Source organism: Rattus norvegicus, chromosome 16, assembly GCF_021556685.1.
Source record: "Rattus norvegicus strain SHRSP/BbbUtx chromosome 16, alternate assembly SHRSP_T2T, whole genome shotgun sequence".
Lineage (NCBI taxonomy): Eukaryota > Metazoa > Chordata > Mammalia > Rodentia > Muridae > Rattus > Rattus norvegicus.
Window position 1 is genome coordinate 31,186,880 of NC_141549.1, and position 18,284 is coordinate 31,205,163.

The window sequence follows — 18,284 nt, forward strand, 5'->3', positions numbered from 1 at the left end:
TAACATTTTACTTTTGTGGCAATAAACATTTCCTTAAATTGTGTTTTCTTATATATTTATTTCAAGTCATACTGATACATAGATTTAGCAAACTAAGAATAATAAGGATAGACTTAAAATCTTCTGCTGCTCTAGGTTGGGGTTTTTGAAGTAATTTCTGCCTTTTGTGGCTCTTGTCAGGTTTGGTAATATCTACCTGTTACAACCCAAGTTCTGAGGAGGCTGAGGACGATCTGAATGTTGGCCAGTCTGGCCTACTTAGCAAGACTTATCTTAAAAAAATAAAAATGAAAACAAACCTTTGTGGATTTTATTTTTAAAAGTGACTGTTCTAAACTTATTGTCTTAGTCAGGGTTTCTACTGCTTTGACAATACACTACGACCAAAAAGCAAGTTGGGGAGGAAAGAGTTTCTCTTTCACTTCCAGATCACAATCCATCAATGGAGAAAGTCAGGACAGGGACTCAAACAGAGCTGGAACCTGGAGGCAGGAGCTGGTGCAGAGGCCATGGAGGGATGCTGCTCTCTGGTCTGTTTGCTCATGGTTTGCTCAACTTGCTTTCTTATAGAACACGAAATGACCAGCCCAGGGATGGCCCCACTAATGGTCAGGCTACCCACCCCTCCCACCTCCTTGATCACTAATTAAAAAAATACCTTACAGCTGGATCTCATAGGGACATTTCCTTTGATGGCTCTAGCTTGTGTCAAGCTTGTGTACTTTTTGTGTTACTTGTATTAATGAGAATGCCAGTCTTATCAGGTAGATTAGTTATTCCATGCTACTGATGGATGACAAAAGAAACTTGATATTTTATAGAGAATTTATAGAGATCCGTATTAAATAGGATTCTCTATGTATGACGACTGCCTTAATAACCTCTTGACTGAGGACTATTGCCTTGTGATAAGAACTTCAATACTGACAGCTTAAAAAGAACTGTGTGGTAATTGATGTGGTATGGAAGGCAAGTTTTCTGAGTACCCCCTGTGCAATCTACCCGCTCCTGTGCTAATCTTCAGTTGCCAACCCTGGAACTTGGGGTTTATTATCCAGAGATGAAATGAGTCTGATAGTGAGCGAGGAAATTGTGCTTCGGAGAATTGTGGTTCGTGAGCCAGTTGCTAGGAGAGAGATAAGGGAGCCCGTGTGGGTGCGTGTGCATCATCAATTACATCCACAAGGAGTGCCGCACCTGGCAGCCTCAGCCCTGGAGAACCTGGGGTTTGCTCTTTCCTGAACACACTGTAAACAGGAAGACAGATGCCACCACCTGTCCCCCTCGAGTCCCTCAGCCCCCAAATAAACTAAAGACAGGCTGGCACTGTGAGGTCCATTCATCCCACCCAGTCTTCAACTGAGGCTCTGTTCTGGGATTAAGGGTTCTGAAAGCAGTTTCTTCAGAATCTGTTGCTTAGCCTCTACAACAAAAATAGTGATTAGAAAACTCTTGCCTGGCAAGGTTTTGTGGTGACCATGGAGATTAATCTCCTTCTTGGGAAATCAGCTGTTTGTAACTCTGCTGCCTCTACTCCCCAAAAGGAATTTCCACTAAGGCAGCAAGCTATGGAGGCTTCTAATATTCTCCATGGCACTCAGAGTTCCTTCTTTATGATGCTTCAAGTTCCCTTTGGTTTTTCACTTACTCCCTTTCACTGTGTAGGAAGATGGACTTTGGATGTTTAACTTACAACTTTCTCAAGATTTCCCTGGATTACTATTTATTGAGGTCTTTTCATATTATAGGTTCCCTGCACAGTATGGCTGACAGACTGGAGTAGACACCATTTTACCTCTAACAAAACTTGCAGGCTTAGTGTGGGAGGGGAGGGAATCTAGTCACAGTGATTAATACATAATTTCAAACTGAGGTGTTAACAATGCCAGGCCTCGTTACCCGTGTTACTTTGTGGTTATTTGTAATTAAAAATGTGAAGATAGAAAAGTATGCTCATGTTTTAATTTGAGTATTCTAGGCAACAGCACCTTGGCTGTAGTATGACTGAAAGAAAAAAAGGCCTCTCTTTTCTTGGGACTGCTGGGTTGGTCAAACCTAGGCCTAGGAGAAAATGGGTAGTTATTGATAGGTTCTTAAGAGAGTTGTAATTTCAAAAGATAACTTGGGTACAGCAAGATGTCCCAGCAGGTAAAACATTTGCTTTACAGTCTTGATGAACAGAGTTCAATCCCTGGACCCATGTGAAGGCAGAAGGAAAGAACCAGCTCCAGGATGCTCTCTGACATCCACACGTCTTCTATGTCCCTTGAACATCATACACACACAGGCATATGCACGACAATAATAATGAAAAGTTATTTCTTAACAAAAGGTTCCCTCTGGCTTTAGGTGGGGTCAGGGCTGGGGAGCAGCTTACGAGGTCCAGGAGATAGTGTGGTTTGGAATCCTGAAGCGGGGTCGTGGTGTGGCCAACGTTCCCCGATCATTGCTTCATCCCTGACAGCGTTCAAGCACACAGCTGTGTCTTCAGACCCCACATTCCTAGAGTTTAGGAATTTTTTATTTGGTGTTTTATTTGCTTCTAAGTTCCCTCTGGTCTCTTCTGCTAGGGGATTTATATGAGATCCAACAAATATTATATTTAATTATCATGACTCCATCTCCTACATCATGTTAGCCTGCTGAAAAGAATTGAGTTTTTCATATTCTGGAGCTAGCACTGTGTAATGGCTCAATTTCTCTCTGAGGTCGGGGATAACTTTCCTTATTTTGTGCTGTCACAATTACTTTTCTTTTTAAAATTTCATTATATTAGTATGTTGACAACATATATAATGACATATGTTGTCTCACGTTTACCCAAAGAATTTTTTTATCTACTCATAAGTATAATAAAAATTTTTGGGGAGAGTTGCTGTGAAAGGAATTTCTTGCACAGGCAAAACCCAGAAACAATACTGAAATATTTTTGACCAAGAAATCAAGAGTCACAAGCAAGTGTGGCATAGGGAATGGTGACACCCATAGCAGAAACAAAAAGAATGTGCACAACCCCAAAGCATTTGTGTCTAAATGCAAAAGAAACTGCCAGCTTGAAGCAGATGGGCCAATTTGGCTAAGTTACAGTCTCTTCTATTATACTTGGGAATTAGTTACAAAGGATAAATTACATTATGACTGACAAAGAATCTCACAGTGACAAGATAATATAGCGGTGATCATAAAACAGGTAGTGTTTCCCTTTTAAAACTGAAACTCAGAGAATTAATTTTAAAAGTTCAGTTTAGTCATTCTCTCTTCAAGGCATGGGGCAAGTTCACACTTTTCAGTTACGGGAAGCTGCAGACTGTGCTGGGGTTGGGGACCACAGTGCCCACCCTATCAATTTTCTCAAACAACGTGAGATAGCTTCTCACCTTTATTTGCTTGCACTGTCTTCCCTTTCTTCTTTCTCCATCTCTCCCACCCCACCTGTCTCCCCATTCTCTCATCTGTTTTCATCCTCTCCCTCTCTATATCACTCTTGTGTGTGTTTATCATCTTTCCCCATTCTCCATCTCCTTCCTCCCCTTTCTTCTTCCCCTCTAATCTCCATTCTCTCACCCCCTTCATTGACCTTGATTTCTCCTCTCTTCTCTCTTCCCTCTTATCTTTCTCCACTCTTTTATCTATTATAAGGGTCCATGATTTGCTGAAGAACGATACCCTGGACTCACATAGTATGTAAACTCAAAGAGTGTTTTAGTCTGCAGAAGTTCAGCATGCTGGGGTCTCCCACGACCAAGGTTGAAAGAGACCCCCAAGTAAGTTTGCAGGCCTGATTTAAAGCACATTAGGGGATTCCTGGGTAGGTAGGTGACCTCTATGTGAATCTGTTGGGTCCATCTCTATAGTCATTCAGTTACTGGGATGTGGGGCATGGAAACTTGCTGGGGAGGGAGGGTTGAGGACTGTTACTGAGGAAGTAGCTGAAGAAGTCTGGAAGCTGCTGCAGACCCATTGTCCTTGCTTCAGGTCAGGTGGCTGGGACATTCCTTTACCTGGGAGTAAAGGCGAGAACCTGGGGTTTTTCTATTAGTAATTGACTTGCCTGGCCTTGCTTGGAGTTGTTCAGTTTTTAGGCCTAGTCTCCTTAATTGCCAATTTGAAGTCTACCATGGAATCAGCCTGGCCTTCTCATTATATTCTTTTTTCTCTCCTCTCTCCCTGCAACAGCTTCTCCTGTTCCCCAACCAGCTGTTCCACACACAGTAAGGGAAGGAATCTGGTGCAGATGTTACACACAGTAAGGGAAGGTGTCTGCTGCAGGTATTACACACAGTAAGGGAAGGTGTCTGCTGCAGGTGTTACACACACAGTAAGGGAAGGAATCTGGTGCAGGTGTTCCACACAGTAAGGGAAGGTGTCCAGTGCAGATGTTTTACACAATAAGGGGCAGAATTAAGAGTGTGCTTTCACAAAAAGACAAACTGGTATGACTGGAGGCCAGAATCAAAGGGAACATCCTTCATCCTTCTTATCCTCTTTCTTGCCCCTTGACCAGTCCCTTGCAGGTAGTTTAGGTAGAGGCTCTTCCTCAAATTCCTTAAAGGAAAACAAAGCAAGTTGGATATAATTAGCACTGTCCCACTTCCCACCTGATCCTCAGATTAAGATTAGCGTAAACTCTGGAGGAGGCGAACAAGGACACCCAAGAACAGGCTACCATTGTGAACAGCCACTATTGTCAGAGGCTCTCGAATCTCAGGCAAAGAATATTTAAGTAATACATTTGAGGGACAGAGAGAGGAGAGAAAGAGAGAGAGAGAGAGAGAGAGAGAGAGAGAGAGAGAGAGAGAGAGGACTGTCTCTTTAATACTCAGAGGAGCCGTCTCATGATTTTATAAGTGGGAGTATCCTGTCCACTGAAAAATTGAGGTAGATGATGCAGAAAGGAGCAGAACTCAGGAAGACCCCTTGTCTGCCATGCTCTGCAGCATCAGGAGTCCTCCCAGAATGCAACTGAGAGCAGTAGAAATAGGCGACTGCATTCCATTTCAAAGTCTTTCAGCAACACTTTCTCTCCTTGGGCTTCATTTGCGCCATCTTGATAACAGAAACAACCGTCTCTCCTTATTATTCTAGGTAATTAGTTACAAAAATTAGGTTATGTCTGACAAAGAATCTCACAGTGACAAGATAATGTAGCAGTAATCATAACACTGTTAGGAATCATGACAGCAAAGGCACAGCACTTCCTGTTTCCGGGTACAGGTATTTGCAGCCATTATTTCTTCTCTACAGGGTACAACCTCTTGTTTTCTCTGTTTTTAAGATGGCAGAGAGGATGAGAGCTGAAATGACTTACAGAGGGCCAGCCAGTAAGAACTGGTGCAGGGCTTGATCCCACACCGTTTGTCTCCTTTTAATCTTTATGGCTCAGGGGGGAAAGAGAGTATGGACTTTTAACTAGTGCAGAAGGCCAGGATTTGCATTCTTGTCTCTCAGGCTGCACAATCAAGGTCCGGTTTCTTCAGCAGTGTGGATTTCAGTCCATCCATCTAGAAAATAGAGATGGGTAACAATATTTACCTTTCAAATGTTTGCTAAGGGTAATGCAAGAAAACAAAATGCAGGGTATAACCTACAGGGGCATCCAGCGTTTTATCAGAATTAGGATGTGAGTCTGATTGGGACACCATAACAAAGACTGGACTCAGTGTAAGAAATGGTATCAGGGCCCCCAAGGCCAAATTCTCAGCACAAAGGAGACTTATTTGCCTCAGGGGGACAAAGGGCAGGGAATGAGAGACAAAGTCAGGAGACAGAGGGTGGAGGAGAAGGAGAAGGTGACAAGGGAGAGGGAGGAGGAGTATTTATTTGTCCTGGAGTAGGACAAAGGGCTGCCTCTGGATAGACAGGAGACAGGTGCGGCACATATAAAGGTAGGGGGAAGCCCCGTGCTAGGGTGGGGTGTTTAATTTTAATTGGGCTTGTTAATTAGGTGAGCCAAAGGGATCTTTTGAGTGCTGGACTTCAATACTTTGATAGCTAAACCTTAGGGGTTGGCCTCAGGAGGAGGAGGAAGTGACCAAGTAAATGGATGCTCCTAGGTGGCCAGCTTTAGGAGTGTAAATGAACAGTTTTTAGCAAGGCAGAGGAGAGGGGGAGAAGGGCAAGACCTGCCAGAGACTTGTTTGTGAGCTGGCTAGAGTCCCTTAGAGGTCACTCCTTCCATGAGTTTTGAAGAAACGAAGATGGAGGTGGAGCAGACATGGTTTGTGATCAACCCTCTCTTCTTGCCATGCCGGTGGACGCCTCCATAACGTGCTATCTTCACAGGGTCTTTCCTCAGTGAGGCGAGAGAATTCATGGTCTTGTCTTCCTCTTAGGATAACAGGTCTTACTCAGCAAGAATCTTGGGACTTACTGCAGTGAACATTAATTACTTCCACGGTGATCCTGATTCCTACGGCAGGAAGGGGCCTCAAGAACTGAGAGTGGGCACAATGTTGCAAGATGTCATCACCGGGGAGGGGGGCTGGGAGGATAGCGCTGTAGGATGTTTGGGATCCTGTTTCCTTGTTTAGAGGGAAAAGAAGCTCTTGGTTATTCACACAAAAAATTTTATATATATATATAAAATCTGTCACCTTAGCTTCTTTTCCATGAATGTGATAAAGAGCATGGCCAAAAGCAGCCTGGGGAGGGGGTGAGGTGTTTGATTTGGCTTACCCTTTCTCATTACTGTCTATCATTAAAGGATGTTAGAGCAAGAACTCAAGGCAGGAACCTGGAGGCAGGAGCTGAAGCAGAGGCCATGGTCACTTGCTGCTTACTGGCTTGCACTCCACGGCTTGCTCAGCCTGCTTTCTTGTACCGTGGAGGACCAACTTCCCAAGGGTGGCTGGCGTAGACCCCAGTGAGCTGGGCTCTCCCACATCAACCTTTCGCTGAGGAAATGTCCTACAGATTTGCCTATAGATCAATCTCATGGAAGCATTTCTCGATTAAGAGAAATGCTATGTCTATGAAAAGATATGTTTAGGTTTGTGTCAAGTTGCTAAAATATCAGCATAGCGGGAGTGTCCTCTGCCGATTTTTGTTGACATAGAAAGTCCTACCATGCGTTTTTCTGTCTTTTAGGTGAACCTGAGTTTAAATACATTGGGAACATGCATGGTAATGAGGCGGTTGGACGGGAGCTGCTCATTTTCTTGGCCCAGTACCTGTGTAACGAATACCAGAGAGGGAATGAGACAATTGTCAACCTGATCCACAGCACACGAATCCATATCATGCCCTCCTTGAACCCCGATGGCTTTGAGAAAGCAGCATCTCAGGTGAGTGCCTGGCAGGGTGGGTGGCCTGCTGTCTCCATCTTTCTGATATATTAATCCATGCGCACTTGTCTATCCATGATGCCGTGGTAGTGCTTAGGGTTCACCGAGTGTGAGGGAGACATAGTCCAGCTCGCTAGGAAGAAAAAAAGTTTAGAATACAAAGAATACAAAGAGAGTTCTTCAGCAGAAGCTCTAATGAGAAGTTTTGTAATGAGTTAATGCTTTGTGTTTTACCGAACTGTTAAATAAATGACACTTCTATATTCGTAATTGTGACTAGGCAAATTTGCCTTGAAAGCAGCCGTTCTCAACCTGTGTGTCGTGAACCCTTTGGGAATGAGCCACCCTTTCATGGGAGTTGCCTAAGACCATCGAAGAACACAGATAATAATCGAAGAACACGATTCATAGCAGTAGCAAACTTACAGTTGTGAAGTAGCAACAGAGAGGATTTTGTGGTTGAGGGGCCACCACAGCAGGAGGCACGCACTGCTTAAAGGGTCTCAGCATGGGAAGGTTGAGAACCACCGCGAGTTACACCTGCCGCTGAGTGAACTGGCGTCCTAGCGCTCTCTGCTGGACTGAAGGCAGAATGACTTGCAATTAGGTCATTATTTTACAGAAGTTTAATTGCTTTAATTGCTGGTTTTATGAAAGATCAGTAAAGACACTGCACACACACAACCCCCACTGTCACCTCCCCGCTCACTACCAAACCAAAACCAGAGCCAAACCCAAATTCTCATGTTTACAATAAAAATAATTGTATACATTTTAAGTGCGAGGCAAAAAACTAATGGCTTTTTTATTTTTGAGACAGGGTTTCGCTATGTAACCCAGGTGACTTGGAACTTGCTTTGTAGACCAGGCTGGCCTTGAACTCACAAAGATTCTCCTGCTTCTGCCTCTTGAGTGCTGACATTAAAGGTGTGCATATATAACTGTATCTGGCACTAAAGGCTTTTACAGAGAAACTATGTGGGCTTACACTGTGAACGTTATAGTTGTGTGTTCTCTTTGTTGTGTAAAATGTAAAATTTTGATGCACGTTATGTAACAAACATTATAAACACATTCATTTTTCTCATGCTGATCATTTTATTATAAAGACGTTTAGAATCTTTTCTTCAAGATTTTGAAACAGAACACACATTTTTTAAAAGAAACCTGTAAAAGGCATTGAAGTTATTAACACACAAGAAACTCATGTCCAATTCATCCTAAGTTCTTAGGATTATTTTTTCATTTGTAGATTTAAAATCAGGCTTCTGGGATTCACAGAGGCAATTTTACTTGATGCTAATTGTTGACGGTGTGATTTTTAAATAGGTCACCCATAATCATTTAGTTTGTACTGACAGTTATTGAAATTTGCTAAACATCTCTTACATATACTTACTATTAATTTAAAAATATTATTTATTAAAACTACTCTTTTCAAAGTGTAGTTTCAAACAAATATTTTAAATTGGGCCCTTTCATGAGCGTGCTGATAAAGCGGTGAGCACGGTAGTATTGGGAGGATATTGTAATAGACAATCTCAGTAATCAAATTTTGAGGGCAATGATGGGGACGTTAAGTAGGTATCGACTGTGCTAATATGCAATGGCGGCCTTTCTGTTGTCTCTTAGCCCGGTGAGCTGAAGGACTGGTTCGTGGGCCGCAGCAATGCCCAGGGAATAGATCTGAACCGGAACTTCCCAGACTTGGATAGGATCGTGTATGTTAATGAGAAAGAAGGCGGTCCCAACAACCACCTGCTGAAGAATCTGAAGAAAATTGTGGACCAAAATTCAAAGGTAGCACGTGTGCGGCTTTCCCGGGGTCTGTCCCGTAGCTGGGGAAGCATGTTCCAGCGTCATCATCACAGTGAACGACACAGGACTGCCATGAATCGCTTTTGTTGGTTTTTGTTTTCTGTTTTCGAGATAGAGTTTCTCTCTATAGCGTCGACTGTCCTGGAGCTCACTCTGTAGTCCAGGCTGGCATCGAACTCGGAGATCTACCTGCCTCTTCCCTCCTGAGCGCTGGGCTTAAGTGTGCCACCATCACCTGGCTTTGGAATGGCATAAATCTTGGGTGGGACAGTTACGTTCTACTCTCCAGGCCAAGGCTGGAGGGGCTGGAGTCTGGGACTTAGCATGCCTCTGAGGACTCCGGATAAAGTGTGGAAAAGGGAGGGGATGGGGGAAGCAGAGAACACAGTTGGGAGTCTTGGCTGGAGCAAGCCCTCCCCCACCCCAGCCCCATCTGACCACCAAGTTCTGTGGGACTCCACACTGTTGATCTTTGTCCTTTTTCCCTAAACTTTCTCCTGTAAAATTCCACATCGTCTACTGTCTTAGGGTTCTACTGCTATGAACAGTCACTATGACCAAGGCAACTCTTACAAGGACAACATCTAACTGGGGCTGGTTTACAGGTTCTGAGGTACAGTCCATCATTATCAAGGTGGGAACATGGCAGCATCCAGGCAGGCGTGGTGCAGGGGGAGCTGAGAGTTCTGCATCTTCATCTGGAGGCTGCTAGAAGACTGGCTTCCTGGCAGCTAAGATGAGGGTCTTAAATCCCACGACTACAGTGACACACCCACCCCAACAAGGCCACACCTCCAAATAGTCTGGGCCAAGCATGGTCAAACCACCATACCTACCTTTTCTATTGCTCCTCACATCTGCTGAGTTTCTTTCCATGCACTGTCTGTCTTAGAAGAGACACAGCCTTCCTCCAGGTCTCACCTTGTGCTTACCTACTTCCTGGTACTCGTATCCTTGCCTGGAGGTGTTCTCATGAGCTTCTGTATAAGATCTCCTGAAGTTCCACATTTCTAATTCCTTCTACACCCCCTGGGAGCTTTCCTTTTGTTTCCCTTGCTCACTGGGTCTCCTTATCAGGTGGTACCTAGGACCCCAAGCTCAGAACATCTAGAAAGAAGTGTTTCCTCTTAGAACAGCTTTTGTTTCCTTCATCCCTATCATCAAGGTCTTTCACTTCCTATCTCTGTCCCTGCTCACCCTATTTCCCGAAGACTTGACCACCTGACCCCATTCATTTCCATCTCAGTTCCTGGCTTAGTTCAGCCCCATTGTCTCCTCTTTCTTCTTGTTTTTATTTACTTATTTCCGTGTTTTGGAGGTAGCATCTTGGTACTTAGCCCAGGCTAGCCTTGACTTTGAAATTCTCCTACTTCTATCCCCAAGTGCTGCTGCACCTGCCCTGTGATGTTCACTACTTCTAGGAAGTTCTTATGTGAGATTTTGGGAAGTAGACTCTCATTACAGCTCCGAGACCCTTCAGATGCCCTGTGGATACTGTGGTTGCTGGCTGACTTATTCCTTAATCTGCCTCTGGTGGTCAACTGCTCTAGTTGTACCCCCAAGTGTGCCATTTGCTAACATCACAGTCTTCATATCGGCTGCTCTTCTAATTGTCTAGACTATTCTTCCCTTCCACTCTGAGTTACTTCCCCCATGTGACCTTCTCTGAGCAGCTCCTGTTTGACACTCCTTGTGCTCTGGGAATTTGTTTGTGGTGGGTGCTGTTCTTATACAGGGCTGCATATGCCTGATAGCATAGTTGTTTATTTATAGGGCTGTTTGCTCATTGACTTCAGTCCATTGCTTGCTATGATTCATAGCTGAGCCTGACACACAGTCAGCTGAGGGCCTCGTATGAGTAAGGATAAACAAGTCTCACCAATGACTCGCTGTATCTGAAAAATGCACCCAACAGAAATCGACAGCTGGAGTTCAGACAGACATCCACCATCATATGTAGAGACACCGGTTAGGAGGCTCCGGGAGGCGGGCAGTTCCAGATTTTTGGCTCAGAGTTCTATATTAGGATTCTGCACTTAGGATGCAGGCTGTGCTCCTGGAGTTGCTAGATGGAGACACGGACTCTGCAGGAGGAGGAGCCTCACAGTATCTGGTATTAAGAGACAAACGTCCCTCCTCTGAGTCATAGACGTCTTTACAGTTTCCTGTCCTGAAAATGACTTTCAGGAGAAGGGAGAGCAGTGGGTCTGGGTGGAAGAGAGCAGCATAGGGTAATCAGCTGTAGGTCGTAAGACAGAAAGGGGGTCGTGGAGGCTGGCTCTGGTATTTGCCCATATATTTTCTCTAGCTCATGCTTTAATATATCTTTAACTCCGAGAAAGGAGGAAAATAATAAACAGGAATTATTCTCTATTAGTTTGAGAATCTCTTGGTCACAGGAGGACTGATTGACACCTTTGTGCACAAGAGATTGTTTCCAGCCATTATGGATGGTTCCCTCTCTAGTTAACCCCACCCCTTGCATGCCTGATTTCGCTACAGCGTTTGCATACGTTTGCCTTGGGCAATCTTGTTAGGAGATGCCAACGGGGCCTGGGGAGATGGCTCCTTGTGAGGAGCACTTGCTGCACCAGTGTTGGGAAGATCACTGCCACTGTAACACCAGCTCCATAGGATCTGGCGCCCTCTTCTGGCCTCCGGAGGCATCTGCACTCATGTGCACATACCCACAGGTACACATAATTACAAGTAAAAATCAATCTTCAAAAGAGACGTGCTTATGTACTTTTGAAATGAGAGCATTCATTTTTTTAAGATATTACCTCTTATTTTGTCATTTTGGCACAAAATTGTGACATTTTTTTTTATCATGTCAAGCCAGGAGAGGAAGAGAGGAAGAGAGAGAGAGAGAGAGAGAGAGAGAGAGAGAGAGAGAGAGAGAGAGAGAGAGAGAGAGAAAGAGTGGAAGAGCGGAAGGAAGAGTGAGAATGAGGAAAAAGAGTGAGAGAAAATTGTGACATTTATTTGTTTGTTTTGAGACAATCTCATGAAAACCAAAGTGGCCTTTCCCTGGGAACTGGAGTTACAGACCCTTGGGAGCTACCCCATGACTCCAGGAATTGAGCCCGGGACTCAGTGGCTCTCAACTGCTATCGTCAGTCAGTACCAACCGCATACAATTGCTAGTGTAGCCCTCTCACCCTGGCTTACTTTTATGTAACTGTGGGTCCTGAACATTAACTCAACTTCTGTGTAGCTGCATATATTCAATTTTATGTTTTTGTGGGCCTATTATGACTTATCTAATCAGTTGAGCTGGGCATGATGGCACACACCTAACACCTCCCAGCCTGTGAGAGGCAGTGTAGGAGAGCATTCATTTTAAAAGCCCCAATGCCACTTTTACATTAGAGGAAAGGATATCATACTTCAACTTTAATTCATTACCAGAGATATGAGATGATTTAATTGTTATAGTAAATCTTTAGTGGTTTGAATAATATTGTCCTTCATAGACTCATGTATTTGAGTACTTGGTCCTCGGTTGGTGAAACTGTTTGGGGATTAGGAGGTGTTGAAGGAGGATGTCACATCCCTGCCATACCGATCATGGACTCTAACCCTCTGAAACCGTAAGACCTATGTAAGCTATTTCTCCTATAAGTTGCCTTGGTGCTGTTGAAAAATCACAGCAATTGAAAAGTAACTAATAAAAGGTAACTAATAATCCATGTCTGGCTCTCTGCCTTCTTTACTTTTGACATTAAGAATGACACACCATTTAGACTCAGAGCAAGTGTTCAGAGCAAGTGTAGTCTTCATTTTCAAGTTCCCTTTTCTCAACATAATATCTTTATGCCTCAAAAAGGGCTTTACTTTTTAAGGTTTATTTTGTTTTGTGTGCCAGGAATCATGGTTTAGGATGCAGAGTTCACTGGATACAGATTCAGGGTCTGTGAGGTATGTGTGTGACAGATGGCAGGAAAACATCCTGTTTCCCAAGGAAGCCCTACAGATGTCGCCATGCTCCAGACAGACACCATGAGGGACCAATACTCTCCTCATTTTTTAGACATTAGGAATAAAAATCTTCCCTCCCTTTCTCATTTTTTCATTTCTCATCTGGCCCCGAACTTCTCAGCCTGGCTGCCTCCGCGGTTGCTTCAGTCCAGCACGTGAGCCTTGGCCTGAATTGCTTGAGGACAGCAGGGCTTAAAATACATCCGAAAATTTATTACTGTTATGCTTTTCTTTACTGGCTGGAGTTGTGAAGGCATCTGAATAAATATAGTTTTAACATATTTTAAATGCCAAAGCCATCTAATTATAGAACATGTCATTGAGCTAAACTTAGAGTCTTTAAAATGGAAAAGTTTAGAAGCTTTAAAAATTTTTATTTATTTGCTTATTTGTGTGTGCTTGTTGTGGGGGCGGGTGTTTATAAGTGTGCATGGAGGTCAGAGGGCAAACTCTGGGAGTCAGTTTTTCTCTGCCTTGTGAGCCCTTTGGATAAACTCTGATTCAACAGCAAGCCCCTTTGCCCACTGAGCCATCTTGCCAGCACACTTACAGGAGTTTTAAAGTCATAAATGGTTGTGTAGTTTTTCAGGGTCTTGCCTTTGGGGGGCTCTCTACAAAATGGGTCAGTTAGATAGGTAACTACAGTAACCAGGGACTCCCAGCATTAGTCAGGATGGAAGACTGTTCACAGTCAAAAAACAAAACAAAACAAAAACAAAAACAAACAAAAAACAAAAAACAAAACAAAACAAAACAAAAAACCCAAAAAACAAAAAAACAAAAACCTCTTTATTTTGTCCAATCATAGAATTTACTTGATTGCTTTTGAAAACAGTAACATGTGCATTATCAGTATGTTTGTATAAAAGAGACCTAACAGACAAAAGCTAAGAACTGTATGAAAGGTTGTGTGTTCAGGACTATATTTGAGCTTGTTCCAAAACACATTTTTTTAAAGTTTAAATTTGAAATGACTATATTGTTACAAACAGAGGGTAAAGCAGATATAAATAGGTAGATGTGTTTATGGAACGAAATTATGAAGTCACTAACATTTTCTTCTTTGAGCTTGTATGTCTTTGCTCTATATTCTGCATCTAGCATTGGTTAGTAGAGAGAACAAAACCAAGCAGAGAAATAACAAAAATAGTGCATAGCTCTTTTTCTTTTTGATTGACACAATTGTGGGATTGAAATGGTCCCTCCATACACATGTGAAGGTGCAACGATCAATCAGAGTGACTAGCAGTTCTAGCTCCTTAGACATTCATTATCTCTTTGTACTCTCTCTCTCTCTCTCTCTCTCTCTCTCTCTCTCTTTCTGTGTGTGTGTGTGTGTGTGTGTGTGTGTGTGACATGTATGTAGTGTCTGTAGAATCCGGTAGGGTGTTAGATTTTCTGAAGCTGGAGTTATATGTGTTGGTGAGCTGCATGATGTGGGTGCTGGAAAGTAAAGCTAGGTTCTCCAGAAGAGCAATAAGTTCTCTTGGTCTCTGAGTCATCTCTCTAGTCTTCTCCTAGGTCTTTATTAACAAAGGGTTACCCCGCTGTGTTGTGGAACACCAGTTTACATGTCCTGTATAAACTTCCTTTGGAACCAGTTAACTATACCCTCTTCTAAATCACACTTTCTCACAAGTGGGGGACTTCTTACACCCTATGGTGTAAGAAGGGTGCTTAGTACTGAACATGCTTAGTACTGAACAACTGATAATTTAGAGCCAGTGTGGTCCCTAAGTCCTGTAGCCTGAGTTTGAAACCCTGCTTGTATAAACTTGGATGCTACTTAGCTGCACCTTGCCTTTGGACTCTGCTCTGTGAAACAGCAGTGAGTAGCTCGCAGGTCCAGTGAGGATGCTGCGGTGCTCGGTAGAAACACTGTGGGCAAGACCTGGTCATCAACAGCACAGAAACACAAAAATCTGATACTACTACATACTCTGTCCTGACAAGGCAGGGTAACTCTGAGCTCATGGAAACCTTCCCTTTTATTCAAAGGTGACTGGAGAGAGGTTTGAGGTCCTTCCCACTTGCTATGAGAGGTTCTACACACAAAAGAACCTTCATGCAAGAAAATCAAGTTGATTTGTTGTGGTTTGCCCTGAAGTTACTGTATTTTGATGCTAATTTCACTGCCCCAATGACAGCTGCCTAGTCAGTACTCAGAACTCAGGTGACTTCACCAGAACCACCTCCCCATTGATTTTGTAAAGTACAGATGAGGGGCAGGTATAGGATAGAGGGAGGCCTGTCATTGGAGGAGAAGGAAGGATGGGCGGGAGAGAAGTTTGAAGGAAGAGGAGGAGACTAGAGGAGAAAGGGAAGAGACTGGAGGGAGAGAGGGGGAGGAGCCGTGGCAGGACAATATGGCAGGTGACGTTAAGATTCTGCCCTGTGTATTTACAGGTTGTTATTAATGTTCCTAAGGGATGGATGGCACCGGGCTTTGTATGCTTAAGTGGGCAATTATATCTTATCACTTGGATCTAAGATTATTGTGTTATGTGTTCTTTTATGTGAGGGTTTGAGTGTAGGAAAGTGTGCGGTTGGGATGTGTTTCCGCCAAGATATCTAGCAGATATCTTGGCACACCGCGGTGTGGACCAAGCGGGGTAAAAGACATCTATACATTTTTTATTTTTATAATTTTACAACATTGATTTTTCTCTTTTGTTATAAATTCCTTCTTATTTACTTCCAAGAAAAGCCACGAACCATTGAAAAGTCAGCACGAATTCCTAAAATGCGTGCTTCTGTTTAAAACTTAAAATGGCTGTTCCAAAGTAAACCGATTTTCTGAGTGAGACTATTTTCTGTCATAAAGGCAATGTCTGAAGTAGTTGAAGGGAAATGGAAAAATAGTAAGAAATGATGGGGAATAAAATCTGCCGTGTTTAAACCTGCGTGGAGGAAAAACTTTATGGTTCAACAGGCGTTTCTCAATTTGTTCCGAATTATTCTTAAGGTTGTGTGGGCCGTGGCAGACAGAGGAAGGGTCCTCAATGTGATATGCATGTTGTTTTCAAACTGAGAGAGAGGAGGGGGAGAGGTAGAGGAAAGGGAGGGGGAGGAGGAGAGTTTTTCATAGCGGATCCTGGCAGGTTGAGTATTGTTCCTAAGAAAATGTTTTCCCTTCTAAACCCAGCCTGTTTGAACTGTGAGCAGTCTGTGATTTTGTTTGTCTTCTGTTCGGAGACATCACCAATGTCAGTTGTCAGCTTCTGATTCTTGTGATCTTTACTCTTTGGAACAGCTTGCCCCCGAGACCAAGGCTGTCATTCACTGGATCATGGACATCCCATTTGTGCTCTCTGCCAACCTGCACGGAGGAGACCTCGTGGCTAATTACCCGTATGATGAGACGCGGAGTGGTACGTAGTTCCCCCCAAACCCCCAAGTGGCTTGAGTTTCCAGTCAAGAATGACAGCATGATTTCTGTATTAGCTGCTGCTGTTTGTGTTGTCTCGCTTTTTAAACCAGAATCTTACTCTGCAGTCTGAGATGGCCTTGAGCTCACAAATCCCTGGCCTCCCAAGGGCTGGGATTGTAATAGCTGTGTGCCTCTGCGTCTCACTTGCAGTGTTCACTCAGGGAACCAGTGCCTGCAAGCGCGCGCTTGCGTTTACAAGCCTCTCCAGCTATTTCATGTGGTACTGGCCCAGACAGGTAATCGGCAGAATGGCTTGTAGTGCTTTGCTTTTAGAAGAAAACAGGAGCTCGATTAACTTTTGGAAAAAAAATAAGAGGCGAAAAAAGAAGGCCTAGAACAGTGATTCTCAACCTGTGGGTCGTGACCACTTTGGAGGCCGCATGTCAGAAGGCTCCATTATGATTCATACAGGGTTTGTTGTTGTTCTCCTGGTTTTAGAGACAGGGTTTTTCTGTGGAGCCTCGACTGTCCTGGAACTCACTGTGTAGAACAGACTAGCTCAAACTCAGAGAACCTCGGGCCTCTGCCTCCCGAGTGCTGGGAGTAAGAGCATGCACCACCACCACCAGGTTCTACATTATGATTCATAGCAGTAGCAAAATTACACTTATGAAATAGCAACGAAATAATTTTGTGACCCTCCTCATCCCCGAAACATAAGAAACTGTATTAAATAGTGCCAGCAGGAGCCTATAGGAAGGTTTAGCACCACTATAAATTCAGGCCAGTCCTGGTCTCTGGTAAAGTGGATCTCAGACAGACATTGGAGAGCTTCATGTACAGCGTGGCTCATAACCCAGGCAGCCTGCGACTTTCACCCTTGCTGTGGGAATCCCAACACATAGCGTGTTCTCACTTTGTGCCCGTGGGTCCCCCCTGCTAGTGTCACAGAGGTAAAGCATTGCTTTGATTTTTCTCTCATGGGTTTCAGTTAAGCTTTAGAGAGAAACTCCCAGGTAGAATCCCTTCTCCGAGAACCCCGGAGGGCAAGATCTGTGTTTTAGATACTGAAAACCCAGATTTGAAAGAAGTCAGGTTAGATAGCACTGTTAGGTGCACGTTGAGATCTTATGATTTACTGTTAGCCAGGTAACTCGTCAGTCAGGCATAATTATAACACGTAAATAACACTACAGGGTGTCAAAAGAAACGTTCTTTCCTGCCATATACATGCAAGGAAAGCTTAGAAACAGCTCAGGTTTAATGTCGGACAGTCTGTGTGTTGATACTTTATAGTGCTTATAAAATTGCTACTGGTGAAATCTATCTATCTATCTATCTATCTATCTATCTATCTATCTATCTATCTATCTATCTATCTATCTATCTATCTGAGACAAGGTTTCACATAGCTTAAGTTGGCCCAGAACTTGGCCTAAGACGCAGATAGCCAAGAATGACCTTAAACTAGATCCTTTCCTTAGATCTCCCAAGTCCTGGTATCACAGGCACCGACACCTGTGCCCTACCAAAGAATAATTTATTAACTAAACAATTTAAATATTTCCATCTTTCCAGGTCCGGCCTGCTGTGATCTCACCATTCCTGTGAGGCTTTCGGTTCATAAGTAGAGTGCGCATTCCACCTAACCTCACATTCAAGTCCTAACCAGGCCCGGCCCTGCTTAGCCTCTGAGGCAGGGGCTTTCCGGGTGGTATGGTCCTAGGACATTCTGCCTAATCTTTACACTTTGGTGTTAAGGAAGAGAATCAAACTAGGTGTTTTTGTTTGATTCTTTAACTTTCATCTTCCCTGAAAACTTTCACCTTTCT

At 43.6% G+C, this 18,284-nt stretch overlaps 2 protein-coding genes across 1 annotated transcript in view; both read left to right on the forward strand.

The window, feature by feature from the left end:
* The window catches only part of Erich1 (glutamate-rich 1), a gene marked incomplete at its 5' end in the record, with an annotated part of 52,793,804 nt that overhangs the window by 316,320 nt on the left and 52,459,200 nt on the right, over window positions 1-18,284 (forward strand).
* The window catches only part of Cpe (carboxypeptidase E), a 110,792-nt gene that overhangs the window by 72,477 nt on the left and 20,031 nt on the right, over window positions 1-18,284 (forward strand). Inside the window, 3 exon segments of the mRNA NM_013128.2 lie at window positions 7,087-7,283; window positions 8,916-9,083; window positions 16,336-16,453. Of these exon segments, the coding sequence (NP_037260.2) occupies window positions 7,087-7,283; window positions 8,916-9,083; window positions 16,336-16,453 (483 nt within the window).